Here is a 13,529-nt window from a genome sequence, read left to right as displayed (position 1 = left end):
AGAATGTGTACCTGGGTGGCTCAGCCAGCTGAGCGTCAGACTCTTGGTTTTGGCTCAGGTCATGGTTCATGAGTTTGAGCCCCACGTCAGGCTCTGCATTGACAGCGTGGAGCCTGCTTGGGATTCTCTGTCTCCCTCTCTCTCTGCCCCGCCCTCATGCTCTCTCTCTCAAGATTAATAAATAAACTTAAAAAAAAAAAGGTAAAGAAAAGCAGGTGAAATGAATTTTAATGATCTATTTAATTTGAGCCAATGGATCCAAAACATCATTTCAACTTATAATCAATATAAACATGATCAACCTTGTAACATTTTTAAAAATATCAGTTTTCTCAAATTAAGTCTTTGAAATCTGGCATTTTATACTCGAAGCACATTTCAACTCAGGCTAGCTTCATTTCAAGAGCCAAGTAATCACATATGGCTTCTGTATTGGACAGTGAAGACCCTCAGCCCTTATTAGCTCATTCAGTGTGAAAGCACATCTGTTTTCCTGTGGGAATTTTAATGTTCATTTACTAGGTGCTATCCTGAACTTTGCTGGATGGTTACGTGATGTGCACCATAATAATGTTAAAGTCCAAAAAATTCTGAAGTTAGAAACATATCTGGCCCCAAGGGCTGCAGTTAACAGATTACAGATCTGTAAAAATAATAAAAATACCATCACCAAAATGTGCATCTTGATGGTCTCCGTGGGCTTGCTGTAGGCCAACCATTTAATTTCATTCTTGTCCTTCCTTCCCCCACCCCTGCCAGCCTTTTTATACATTTTTTCCTGAACATTTAGAAACGACAGCTTTATTGAGATATAATTCACATACCATAAAATTCGCCCTTTTAAAGTGTACAATTCAGCAGTGTCTTTTAAAGTATATTCACAAGGTTGCTCAACCACTGTCTGATTCTGTCTGATTCTGAAATATTTTCCTTCCTCCCCCTCCCCCAAAGAAACCTGTAACCATTAGTGGTCACTTCCCATTGCCCACCACCCCCGCCCCAGCCTCCTCAACTCTCCAGCCCCTGGCAACCACTAATCTACTTTCCATTTCTATGGATTTGCTTATTCTGGAAATTTCATAGAAATGGAGAGTTATTCAATATATGATGTTTTGTGTCTGACTGCCTTCATTCAGCATAACGTTTTCAAGGTTCATCTATGTGGTGGCATGAATCAGGACATCATTCCTTTTTATGGCTGAATAACATTCCCTTCCGTGTCTAGATCACATTATGTCCTATTCATTCATAAGTGATGGACATTTGAGTTATTTCCACCTTTGTGCTATTGTGAATAAACATTCATTTACAAGTTTTTGTTCCAAAACCTGTCTTCAATTTTCTTGGGCACATACTTAGGATGCAGTTGCTGGGTCCTGTGGTAACTCTATGCTTAATTTATTGAGGAACCACCAAAGGATTTTCCACAGGGGTCGCATCATTTTATATTCCTACCAGTGATGATGTATGAGAGTTCCTCATGCATATGTTTTTGTGTGGTAACCCCATGATACTGCAGTTATACTGTATATTTTTGTGTGTACTGTATCTATATTGTGCCTTATACATAAAAAGAGCTAGATTCCCCCCCCCCCCCCGACACACACACAACTATTTTTTATTCTTTTGGGTGTACCATTGAGAATGAATGTTCCAGGTAAGACTTGTCACTATCACCACTTTAGTTAATCCTTAAAACAACCCTGAAGTGGGTATTTTTCCTATTCCCTTTTATAACTTAAAATCTGAGGCTCTAGGGGACGGGGTAAGTGACTTCTTGTGACATATTGACTCACAGCTAGTATGAGGTGTGCAGGAATTCCGATCTTTGAATCCACAGCTTAACCATGAGGTGATCCTGCTAGGGTTCAACCTCCCATCTCTGGAAGGGGAAACAATCCCCTCCTGACCTCTGGAAGGACTGAATTTTCCATGTGATGTATGCCAAGTGGGCAAGGAGAACAAGCCAGGGCTGGCTGAGCTCCAAAGCACCCCAAGCTGGTGATGCATCTTGTCCCTTTCTCCCTAGAGAAACAATCCTCACTCGTTTTCCAACTGGGAATTCAGCTTCCAGAATGTGACATTTACTCTTGGTTTGTCATACCCATGGAACCTGGTCCTTATCCTCATAGATCATCAGAACAGGAGGGGCTGAGCTGAGAAGTCCCCTCCTTTAATTATAGGTCAGAAAAGCCAACTGACTGAGAGTGGCTTATTTCAGATCATGGAACCCATGAAGCTGAGGTCTCAGACTCCAGCCCCATCTCACCACAAAAGGGTGGAGAGAGTGGGCAGGGCATGTGCTCCAGCCTCCCAGGCCCTACACCTGCATCTGAGGGATTAAGGAGGCTGCCCTCAGTGTCTATTTGCTTCTCTCTCCCATCTGTACATATGTACTCATCTTTCCTTTCCCTCTTTAGCTAAAATTTCAAGCCCTGCCTCTGTCACATACTGACTAATGGTGTGACCTTTAATGTCCTTATCCATAAAAAAGGAGTCACAAGACATGGTGGGAAGCATATGCCAAGTCTTGACCTGGGCTCTAGGGACTCGGGAAACACATCTGCAAGGTGCTGCCTGTCTAGGCTCTTATTGAAGGAGGAGAAGCTGTTTTGTTTCCTTGTCCAATGCATGAGTGCGTTAGACAGCTGGCGGGCAGGTGGTGTTCTGTAGGTTCTAGGGCAGCTCCCACCCAGGGCAGTGAGGGTGGCTTCACCACCATGCTGTCGATGTTTCTTAGCAAGGGGACCCATTTCAAAGTGAAAAGGCTATCACGTGGACACACACTGAACTCTTCAGTGTGACTATTTTCGAAGGTAAAATGAAAAGGTCAGTGGCAAAATTTCCCTTCTTACGACATAGACTTAAAATCATATTTTTTACTTCCTTCTCTGTCCTTTTCCTTTACATTTTAAGTGTTTCATTCAAGTACAACATAACATCCTGAAAAATGAACAAGTTTGTTGCTTGATGAATTGTGTCAAAAGGATCACCCCCACCTTATCAGCACCCAGGTCAGTATAGAGAACCCACCAGCTTCACATTGGCTCCCTCCCACTCACTCCCCGACCCTCGAAGGCAGGTCACTCTCCTGACTTCTAACAGTTAAAGTGTGGTTTTGATTATATATATGTGGAACCAGCCAGTGTATACTCTGGCATTTGGCCTCTTAACGTTATGCTGATGAGAGTCATACAAATTGTTGCTTCACTGTATTTTGAAGTTATCTTAGAATTTTGAAAAAAATTGTTCCTAGATCCTTTCATGGAAGAAGCTTTACCTTAATATCACTAATTTTTGGCCCCCAGAGGCTCCTGGGAGGTGGAGGCCTCTGGGAGGTGGGCCGCCACTTAGGGAACCACTTCCCCACCTTCCTTCTCTCCGCCCACTTCGGAGGCTGGGTCTTTGCGCGTTGAGCACCCGGCCCACAGAGGGCCGTCACGTGACTGCCATCCGGCTCGGCCAAGATGGCGGCCTCCTGCGTGGCCGTGCTGGTGATGGCCGCATCCCTGCTGCTGCTGCTGCTGGTCCTGTGGAAGCGCTGGCGGCGGGGGCGAGCGGATTGGCACGTGATCATTGTGGTGCTGGGCGACGTGGGCCGCAGCCCCCGCATGCAGTACCACGCACTGTCGTTTGTCAAGAGCGGCTTCTCCGTGACCCTTATGGGCTTCTGCAGTGAGTGCTCGGGGTCTGGGAGGGAGGCTGAGCCCTCAGCCTTTGACCCGCGGCTTTGACCGGCCCAGGGGGGCCGGGACGGGGACGTCCCTTTTCTCCCTCCTCTCTCGGACAGCTCTCCGAGATTGGGTTTATCTAGTTCTGGCCAGGTTTCTGCTCAGCTTCTGCTGGGTGGGTCTCTAGGAACAGCTGGCGTTAATGGAGTGCCTGCCTTATGCCAAGAGTGTGCTAAATTAAGTGAACTCATCATATAGTCTCACTTAATCCTCCTAGTGAGTGGAAAGACGGACTGGAACCTAGTGTGTGTGTGACTCCGGGGTCAGTGCTGGTAACCATAGCTCCTTGTGGCTACTTTTGTCAGGCTGTGTCTCACGGGACAACTTGTCTCCTCTCCATCCCACACCCTCGGTGCAGAGCTGTGCAGGCAGGAGAGGTTTCATTGTGCTGCATTTCCACCTTTTACTCTCAGTGTGCAAAAGCAGGGGTGTCTGCTCCTTCATCCTCCTTCAGGATGACATCCTGAAGATTCTGCTGTGGGAGGGTGCAGGAGTGGGGTGAGACTTCCTAGGGGTCTCCCTATGGTGGGATAAATCCACCATTCAGGGACTCTAGATTATTTTGAGTGCCTACTATGTGCCAGACATTGTGTTAAGTAAATAAAGGTGGACACCATTGAGGCCCTCCCTCTCTGGGGGAGACTCTGGACAAGAAGTGTCCTCATGCTCTGTTCTGGCTATGGAGGAACAGAGAGAAGTCTTACTTTCCAAAAACACTCTTCACTATTCAGCCTGAGCTGGGGGATCATCTGACTTTATATTGCCCTGTCTAGTGCATTGAAGGGGACATTCTTTTCAGACTCCAGACCCTATGATGAGCTCTTGCAGAACAACAGAATTCAGATTGTGAGTTTGACAGAACTTCCGAAACTTGCAGGTAGGATGCTGTCAACTCCAGATTCCTTTGAATCTGTGTGTGTGGGTGGGTGAGGGGAGGACCCGCACATTGCCAAGAATTCCTTTTGGAGTAACGGGTGTTTTTTGACTTGCAGTTGGGCCCCACATTTTTCAGTATGGAGTCAAAGTTGTTTTTCAGTCAGTGTACCTGTTGTGGAAGTTGATGTGCAGGGAGCCAGCAGCCTACATCTTTCTCCAGGTAAATGTCAGTCTCCTCTTGCTCTCTCGGAACCATTGTTAAGTTTCCTTTACTGCCCAGCCTTTTATTTTATTTATTTATTAAAAAAAATTTTTTTTAATGTCTCTTTATTTTGAGAGAGAGACAAAGTGTGAGTTGAGGAGGGGCAGAGAGAATCTGAAGCAGGCTCCAGGCTCCGAGCTGTCAGCACAGAGGCTGACCCGGGGCTTGAACTCACAAACTGTGAGATCATGACCTGAGCTGAAGTCGGACACTTAACCAACTGAGCCACCCAGGCACCCCTTCCTTTATGACTTTTATACTTCTTTTTTGGTGAGAAGAGAGTCTTATTAATTATCAGGAGGTTTGTAAAGATAAATTGACTCTTTGTTATGTATGTTGCAACTATTCACTCAGTTTATTATTGTTGACCATGGTATGGGTTTCCTTCTCTTCATTCAAGTGTCTCTTTCCCAGAACCCCCCGGGCCTGCCTGCCATTGCTGTGTGCTGGCTTGTGGGCTGCCTTTGTGCAAGCAAGCTCGTCATTGACTGGCACAACTACGGCTACTCCATTATGGGTTTGGTGCATGGTTCCAGCCACCCGCTTGTTCTGCTGGCCAAGTGGTAAGGGTCTTGGAAGAGGGTGCAGACACCTTCCCTGAACCTTGGTAGGAAGAAGGGCCAGTGCAGAGACCTGGTGAAGCTGTCCCCTATGTGCTCTTTGTGGGTGAGGGCAAGGCTGGGGAATTAGGCTGACTTGGGTTACAAGTGACAGAAATAGCCTAAGGCAAGGAGGGCATTTGTTGGTCCCTAAAACTGCAAAGTCCAGAGACGTGGCTGACTTTAAACTCAAAATGGCATTGTCAGGATCCCCTCTCATTTCTCTCTCCACACTCCGTCCTGGAGGTGTTTCTTAGGTGCTGGGAGCTCTCCCGGCACTCAAACCCCCACTGACAGGCTCAGTGGAGACAGGGACCCTTTCTGATTGGCTTGTGATCCTCTGCCAGGCTCTGACACCCCACTGAGGTAGGGGGGCTGCAGTAACCCGATGTCTCAGGCTTAGGGGAAATGCTCTTCTGTGAGACCTGGGGTCCCAGGTGAACCCAGACCAGATGCCCAAATAAAAACCGAGGCTGCTGTTAGACAATGGGACTCAGGCAACAGCCTGCTGCAGTCAGTGAGACAGGGAGAGGGAAGAAGGGCTTGTGGGAGCAGGTTGGACATGGAGCAGGAAGAGTCATGTTCTCAGCCTGAGTGGGTGACATCTGCCGCCTCTCCCTGAGGGACATTCACTGAGGGTGGTAACAGCTGCCGCAGCAAACGATCAGTGCGTACATGCTGCATGTCAGGCTTCAGGCCAAGCCTTTTATCCTGTTCAGTCTACACTCCCCCTGGTGAGAATGTCCTGTGGTCACTCTCCATTTACAAACCAGGAAACCAAGGTCGAGCGCCATTTTGCTATTTGCCACACAGCTAATATTGTTGCATGAGGATCAAAATTCAGTCCCGGGCTGTCCAGCTCTCTCGCCTTCTCTGCATCCTGAGTGAGGAGCCGGCTGTGATAAACCAGTGGCAGTGAACAACCTTGTGTGCTCCTTCCCTTTCTGGTTCTCTTTCAGTTCTGCCCTCAGATCAGGGCTCAAGTCTCAGGTGGGAGTTAATCTGTCACTAAGGCCTCTCTAACATTTTTAAAACCATCCCTTGGTAACGCACAAGCCTCAGCCCCACAGCCTTTGCAGCAAGAGCACAGTGTGGCTAAGATTAATAACGAGGCCTTTACTATATTTCTTTCTCTTGTGGCAAGAGAGACCAGATTTTCCCTTCTTTAGGCATAAGGTTTCTAACCGTATTTAAGCTGAAAAGCGATATGACTTAAAGAAAGGGGTAAAGGAAATAATAGTACAGATGGAACTCAGCACAAACTCTGGGAAAGTGCCTCACCAGCAACCCGATTTGGGAGACCCCAGCTCTGTGTTCTTCTGCATCAGAAGGTGTCAAGTCATGTGGAGGTGGTGGTGATGGTGGTGGTGGGGCCCAAGGCCCAAGGCTCTGGGCTGACAGTGATACGTCTTTGCAGGTATGAGAAGCTCTGCGGGCGCCTGTCACACCTGAACTTGTGTGTGACCAACTCGATGCGGGAAGATCTGGCACAGAACTGGGGCATCAAGTAGGTGCCTGGGGAGGCGAGGGGTCCCAGCTGCAATGCCTACTATGTCCTATTGGCAGGGTGTCTAGAAATCCCTAAGGGTCTGGGAGAGGGTTCCTGGTTTGGGAAGCCGAGGGAGCAGGAAGAGGCCAGATGGCCCATGCACTTTTGGTCTTAGAACATGTCTCTGTGCTTCCCCAAGCAGGTCTTGTCCTTGTCTGAGACTTGGATCTTCTGAGTGCTCTTATTTTCTGGATCCTCTTGGGTCATGTATTCCGTAGGCTTTTCTCTGGCTCTCTCTAGAGCCCTCAACGATCTCATTGCAGAGCTGTGACCGTCTATGACAAGCCAGCATCTTTCTTTAAAGAGACGCCCTTGGGCCTGCAACACCGGCTCTTTATGAAGCTGAGCTGCACCTACTCTGCATTCAAGGCCTGGTAGGTCTCCCATCCCCAGTCTTTATCTTCCTTCTCTTGTGTTTGCAACTGTCTGGCCTCTCCCCCATGTCCTTGCTGCCCCATGTCCCCTGTCTGCTCACTGCTAGCCTGGCCTCTCTCATCTTCTGGCTGCAGACCTGGGAATCCACTAATCCAGGGGTTGGCAAACTATGACCACAGGCCTGCCACCTGTCTTGGTAAATAAAGCTTCATTACAGTGCAGCACATGCATCCGTTTTTGCATTGTCCCTGCTTGCTTTTGCACTGCAACAACAGAGGAGAGTTTTGCAACAGAGGATGGATGATGGTTTTGACATGGTCACGTCCTGACCTTTGGGAGCCTGTGGGCTTCACTCTGGTAGGAGATGGCTGTCCTGGGGCCCGAGGGCCTGCTTGACACCATCTCACGGGATCTGTTTCTGTTCCCTCAGCTCAGAACCCCTGGACCCAGACACAGAGAGGTCGGCTTTCACAGAGCGGGATCCTCAGAGTGGGGTGGTGACACATCTTCGTGAGCGGCCGGCCCTGTTGGTCAGCAGCACAAGCTGGACAGGTCTCAGGACCCTTCTGGACCCTTGGGGCTTGTATGAGCACCTGGCTAAGCCTGCATTATCCTTGCCCTTGCCAGGCCTGTGCCCCACATGTATTTAAGGACATTGGGCCCTGATGAGAAAGGGGAGGTATTCAGTTGGGAGGGAGGCATCTAGAAACCAGCCCATGACATTTAGGTCTCTTTTCTTACAGAAGATGAAGACTTCTCCATCTTGCTGGCAGCATTAGAAAGTAGGTGTGTGGCTTTGATCAGGAGCTGGGCTTGTTGGCTCTTGAGCTGTGAGGTGCTCACCTGGCCTTGCATGGTGTCTTTGGCAGCATGTTCCTGCCCCCAGGGCCACTGGGTAGGCCAGCCTAAGAACACGGTGGTGGAGATGGTGCCTCTGATCCCCATTTGGGTTACTGAGTGACCAGACCCTAGGTCTGAAGTGCCACCTCTGGGAAACTGATCTTGTGGTTGGGAGAGGCATCCCCCCAGTGCTCCCCCAACCGCTCCTCACCTGACAAGATAATCCTGGTTATCATTTATTTTTTTATACACCAGAGTTTGAACAGCTGATCCTGGATGGAGAGAGCCTTCCTTCTCTGGTCTGTGTGATAACAGGTATTGCCAAGGATCTTCCATGTTCCCATATTAAAGGGGGGCAGTGGAGGGGGATGAAGGCATCTCCCTTTATTGTGTGCCTTCCCCATGCCAGGCATGTGATGTTGGTTGTGTTGTTAATTCTGACCACAGTTCTGTGATACAGGATTTTCTATACCAGCTTGACAGAGAAGGAAACTGAGGCTCAGAGGGGCCTGACAGCAGGGCATGGTTTCTAGTTGAATCTTGGATAGCATGGCCTCAGAGATGCTGAGCTTTCCACTCTTGCAGCAATTTCCAGGCATCTTTTTTTTTTTTTTTTAATGAAAGAATCCACATTAAACTAAAGAGTTCAATGTAAAATTGCTTCCAGAGTAGCCCAGGATGGGAGAGAGAAGCAGAGAGCTGTGGTTGAAGCAGGGTCCTGGGCCTGCTGCCCCAACTTGCATACTCCCCTCTTCCTGGCCCCAGAGCTTCCAGGGGTGGCTAGGAGCCCACTGCACACACCATGCCACCTGGGGCATCAAGAAAGACACAGGCCTGTCTGGGTGAGAAGTTGTTTCCAGCTGGCACTCTGGTGCCTCGCCAGAGTTTATCTTGGCCACCTTCCCAGCCTGAGACCCACTGATGCAGGTTGCTGGAGGAAGGGCCGTGGCCTCACTGGTCAAGGTGCATACCCCTGAGGGGTCTGGAAGGGGCCACATGGGGACCTGATCACAGCTGTAGAATGTGGGCCTTCTCCTGACACCTGTGCAGGGGTTCTGAGTCCCAAGGCCATGGGATGGAGCCAGAGATGGGCCCAGTGCAGTGACTCAGATTTTCTCTGCAAGGCAAAGGGCCTCTGAAGGAGTATTACAGAGGTCTCATCGGCCAGAAGCATTTCCAGCACATCCAAGTCTGTACTCCGTGGCTGGAGGCTGAGGACTACCCCCTGCTTCTAGGTAAGGACATTTAGTAGGGGGGCTGCAGGGAGAGAGCTGAGGGTTAAACAGGAGTATCTTACGGTACGGGGGACAGAGTTTTCCTGAAAAGGGCCAGATAGTAAGTGTTTTATTTGCCTCTGTTGTATATTCTTTGTTTTTATAACCCTATACAAATTAAAAGTCATTTTTAGACCAAGGGCCATACACACACAGGCCTGAGGCTGGATTGGGTCCTGCTCAAGGGCCACGTGGGGCAGGGGGATGCCATGTGCCAGGAACTTGTTGGAGGAGCTCTTGGCTGTACTTGGGGAAGATCCAGGCTGTTTCCTGGTGTGCCGGCTCCTCCCGCCTTTGGGGCCTGGACCTCTTCTCCACGGATCTGAGAGGGTTCTGTCCTCTTAGTCTCCAAGGCCTCCATTTAGTCTTGCTTTTCCATCTGGGCAGAAGGGCTGGTCCTGGGCTTGGGTTGGGGTCCACGTTCCCCAGGTCTGGGAGGGCAGTGGCTTGGGAGGTGTAGAAATAATGTGTTAAATAGCATTGACTCCCCTATGTTTCCCTGGCTTCCTCTGTCTTCCTTTCTCTGGGAGGGGCGTGCTGGCCTAGTGCTGATGTATCTCCAAGGCCTCATCTTCCCGCAGCCAGTGAGCAGTCTCCAGCGGAAAGCCTTTGGTTGGCAGGAGTTTTCTAGCCAGTGTTTAGTGGTGTCAGGTTGTTTATTTGGCTTTATTTTCATAGAGACAGCTGGTTTTCTGTTACTTTTTTTCCCCCCCTCCTTACTGTGATAAAACATACAGTAAAAATTGGCTATTTTAATGATTTTCCCATTTTAAAGTATATGTACAACTTGGTGACATTAATTATGTTCAGTGTTGTACAATCATCGCCCTATTTCCGAACCGTTTTCATCATCCCAAGCGGAAACTCTGAACCCCTTAAGCAGTAATTGCTACAGGTTCTTTTTAAAGAAATTGTGGTTAAGTAGACAAAGGGGGTCTGACTAAAGAAAACTACTCGTGACAGGCAGGTAGTTTTCAAACAGGGCCGAGTGGCTGGGAGTGGCAGTTGGGGAGGTCTGCTGTGTACTTGGCCTTCTCCAGCCTGTGGCATTGTTACCCACGTTCCATTCCCCACTTGGGGTGTCGATCCACAGTCCTTTCAGGGTTTGTGTTCCACGGGTGCATGGGTGGCGCTCTGACCACTCCCTTTGCCCCCACCTTGCAGGGTCGGCAGACCTGGGTGTGTGCTTGCACAAATCCTCCAGCGGCCTGGACCTGCCCATGAAGGTGGTGGACATGTTTGGGTGCTGTCTGCCCGTGTGTGCCGTGAACTTCCAGTGGTAGGAGCAGAAACTGAATCTTCCCGGGGTTCGGTTCTCAAATCAGCTGTGGGGGTGGAGGGGGGGTGTTGCCAGTGAGGTCAAAATTGTTCAAGGAATTGCCCCGGAAGATTGTGCAGCATTTCCAGGTGGTCCTCTGGGGGGAGGGCCCTTGGGGTTTCTGTGGGCGGGCTGCACCCTATTGAAGGGGTGGGCTTCCATGGAGAGCTGATGTGCGACAGAAAACATGTGTCTTCTCTACTTAGGGGGCCTTTGCTCATGGATAGACGGGTGGCTGGTATTGACTGCACAGTTGACCTGGGTTTATTTCTCTCTTTCTGAGCTCATACAGTTGAATTGGAATCTGTTAAATGAGTGTAATTCTCTGTCACCACTTTTCCTGGTGAAGATGGGTGTTTGGAGAGGGCGGTGTTACAAGAGGTTCAGTACAAGAGAAATAGTAGCTCCACCACCAGCTCAGGAGCCAGCCTCTGAATGGGAAATAGCCTCTGTTAGACCCTGAGCTCTGGGCACATTGGCATCAACTCCCTGGTGACCCAGCAAAGTCATCCTTAATATGCCAAGTCTACCTCCAGTGGGGTTGCCTTTCACCTTGTTTCTCTGCTGTGCAATTAAGAAAAACATGGAGAACTCGCTGAGCACATAGTCACTGAAAAGAGCATATAGCAGAAAAGGTCAAATGTGTGTTCACTGTACCTCCTCTTTGGAATCATTTTGGATTTTTAATGTGTATCCCTGCAGGCCTTTTTTCTATTCAGACGCTAAATCTGAGACTCACTGAAAGCAGACTGTTCTGACCCCTGCCTGGCCTGTGGGAGGGGTGGTGTGGGAGGCCGGGTGGGCACCGCAGGGTTCGGGTTTCTCTAGGCACCTCTTGGTTCTGTGATTCCCTCTGCAGCTTACACGAGCTTGTGAAACATGACGAAAATGGCCTGGTCTTCGAGGGCCCTGAGGAGCTGGCGGCTCAGCTGCAGGTAATCACGTCTGCCCCCATGCCAGGGCACCGACCCATGCCCCCCGATTCTTTGCTCCTGTGGCCGGCCAGGCTGGATCCGAGAGCTAGCCGGGAGCAGTGGTCTCAGAGGCTGGGCCTCAGTGGGCTCGGGGGTCTGGACATGCTCTGACTGCCCTCTGGGTTTGTGGAGCTTACACCACACAGGTGATGCCAGAGCTGGTAGACCGTGTGCTCTATCTAGGGAGCGACTGGTTCTGAGTAGGAGGGATGTGTGAAGGGGGCTTCCCAAACTTTCCCTGAGGGTGGGTGGGTGTCTTCAAAGGGCACTTACTACAAAAGTAATACATCATCGTTCTTGGCAGTTGAGACCAGGGGCAGCAAACTTTCTGGGAAGGCCCAGATAGAAAAAGTTTTAGGCTTTGCCATAGTCTCTGCTGTAACATGAAACCAGCCACGGACAGCCTGTGAATGAAGGGGTGTGGCTGTGTTCCAATAAAACTGTACTTACAAAGACAGCTGGGGGCCGAATTTGGTCCACTGGCTTAGTTTGCAGACTCCTGATAGAGTTTAGCAAAGCTGGAAGACTGCCTAGTTCCAGCATGTGGGCTGGACGGTGCTGGGCAGAGGCTGAGGGTGGGTGCTCTTGGTGGACAGAACATTGCTGGAGTGGCCTGTGGCTAAGCAGGGCACAGTGGGTGGAAAATGCTGCAGCCTGGCTGCACTGTTAAGTAGGAGCAGAGAAGGGGAAGGAGCACGGGCCAGGGTGTGAGGGTTTTCTCGTGCCCCATGAGGAGGGGGCTTGCTGGGCCGGGGATATTCCGGGTCAGAGCTGTGTTTTGAGAACATTTAATTAGCCAAGCCTTCCATGGAGGCTGGGTCAGAGCAGGAGGCCTGCTGGGGGCTCCAGGACACTGACAGTGGTTCTTGAAGTGCAGTGACAGAGGGTTTCAATAGTATCACTGGCCTGGCTGCCTGTGATTGGAGTGGGACCAGAATCCAGGCTGCTGGGAAGGAGGAGGGACAGCTCTCTGGTGGGACCTGGGGGTGGGAAGCAGTGATGAGGTAAGTTCTGGTCTTTATTTTTCTTCTAGATGCTTTTCTCAGCGTTTCCTGATCCTACTGGCAAACTAAGCCAGTTCCGGCAGAACCTCCGGGAATCAGAGCAGCTTCGTTGGGATGAGAGCTGGAAGCAGACCGTGCTCCCTTTGGTTATGGACACATGACCCTTTGGGCCAAATATTGAGAGCTCCTGAGCGACGCCCAATTCCTTTTAGCCTCTTCTAGCCTATCTGGCCTTGACAAACGCTTTAGAGCAGCGCCTCCCAGTGGATAGCAGCTGGAATGACGGCTGTGGAATGAAATGTTTTGCTGACCCAGTTTGTGGCCCAAGAAACTGGTTAACCCTGGTTTCCTCCCTCGAGGCTCTCAATCACTCCTCCTCCTGATCTGAGTCTTTCTTTCCCCCCAGTATTATTACTTTCCTGTTATTTGCACGTGGTATTGTCAACCTCTCTTAGGCCTGTTACGGTGTCTGCCTTTCCCAGCATCTGCCCTGTTGTGTCCCTAGTATTGTCTTTCCTGCCTTGAGGACAGGCACTGCAGTCTGCTGCCTTGTAAGAGTTTAATAAGACATGCCACATGTACAACAGGCTTGGCTTCGTGATGGACGTGGGTCCAGGCACCGGTGGGGGGAAACATACTTGATCTGTGTTTTTATTTGCCCAAATGAAATGCTTGTTTCTGAGCCAAAAATTCATTTTTGATTTATGGAGGTTTGTTTACTTAAGAG

General features: G+C 49.8%; 1 protein-coding gene across 1 annotated transcript; it reads left to right on the top strand.

Moving 5' to 3' along the window:
* The first annotated feature begins 3,447 nt into the window (after positions 1-3,447).
* On the top strand, positions 3,448-13,386 carry ALG1 (ALG1 chitobiosyldiphosphodolichol beta-mannosyltransferase). The gene is made up of 13 exons (XM_060648433.3): positions 3,448-3,675; positions 4,531-4,608; positions 4,724-4,827; positions 5,284-5,432; positions 6,886-6,975; positions 7,281-7,391; positions 7,823-7,944; positions 8,136-8,174; positions 8,488-8,547; positions 9,357-9,467; positions 10,671-10,785; positions 11,684-11,759; positions 12,832-13,386. The coding sequence occupies exons 1-13, from the start codon at positions 3,468-3,470 to the stop codon at positions 12,961-12,963; spliced, it is 1,395 nt and encodes a 464-aa protein (XP_060504416.1). The 5' UTR covers positions 3,448-3,467; the 3' UTR covers positions 12,964-13,386.
* Positions 13,387-13,529: the final 143 nt, after the last annotated feature.

This window comes from Panthera onca, chromosome E3, assembly GCF_046562875.1.
Source record: "Panthera onca isolate mPanOnc1 chromosome E3, mPanOnc1 haplotype 2, whole genome shotgun sequence".
In the NCBI taxonomy this organism is placed as follows: Eukaryota; Metazoa; Chordata; class Mammalia; order Carnivora; family Felidae; genus Panthera; species Panthera onca.
Note: the sequence above shows the minus strand (reverse complement) of the source record. Positions and strands in the feature narration are given on the sequence as shown.

Excerpts from the sequence above, each read along its gene's own strand:
- ALG1 (XM_060648433.3), top strand. The coding sequence starts at position 3,468 with ATGGCGGCCTCCTGCGTGGCCGTGCTGGTGATGGCCGCATCCCTGCTG. Across the intron at positions 4,828-5,283 it reads CAGCCTACATCTTTCTCCAG|AACCCCCCGGGCCTGCCTGC; the intron begins GTAAATGTCAGT and ends TCTCTTTCCCAG. Across the intron at positions 8,548-9,356 it reads TCTGGTCTGTGTGATAACAG|GCAAAGGGCCTCTGAAGGAG; the intron begins GTATTGCCAAGG and ends TTTCTCTGCAAG.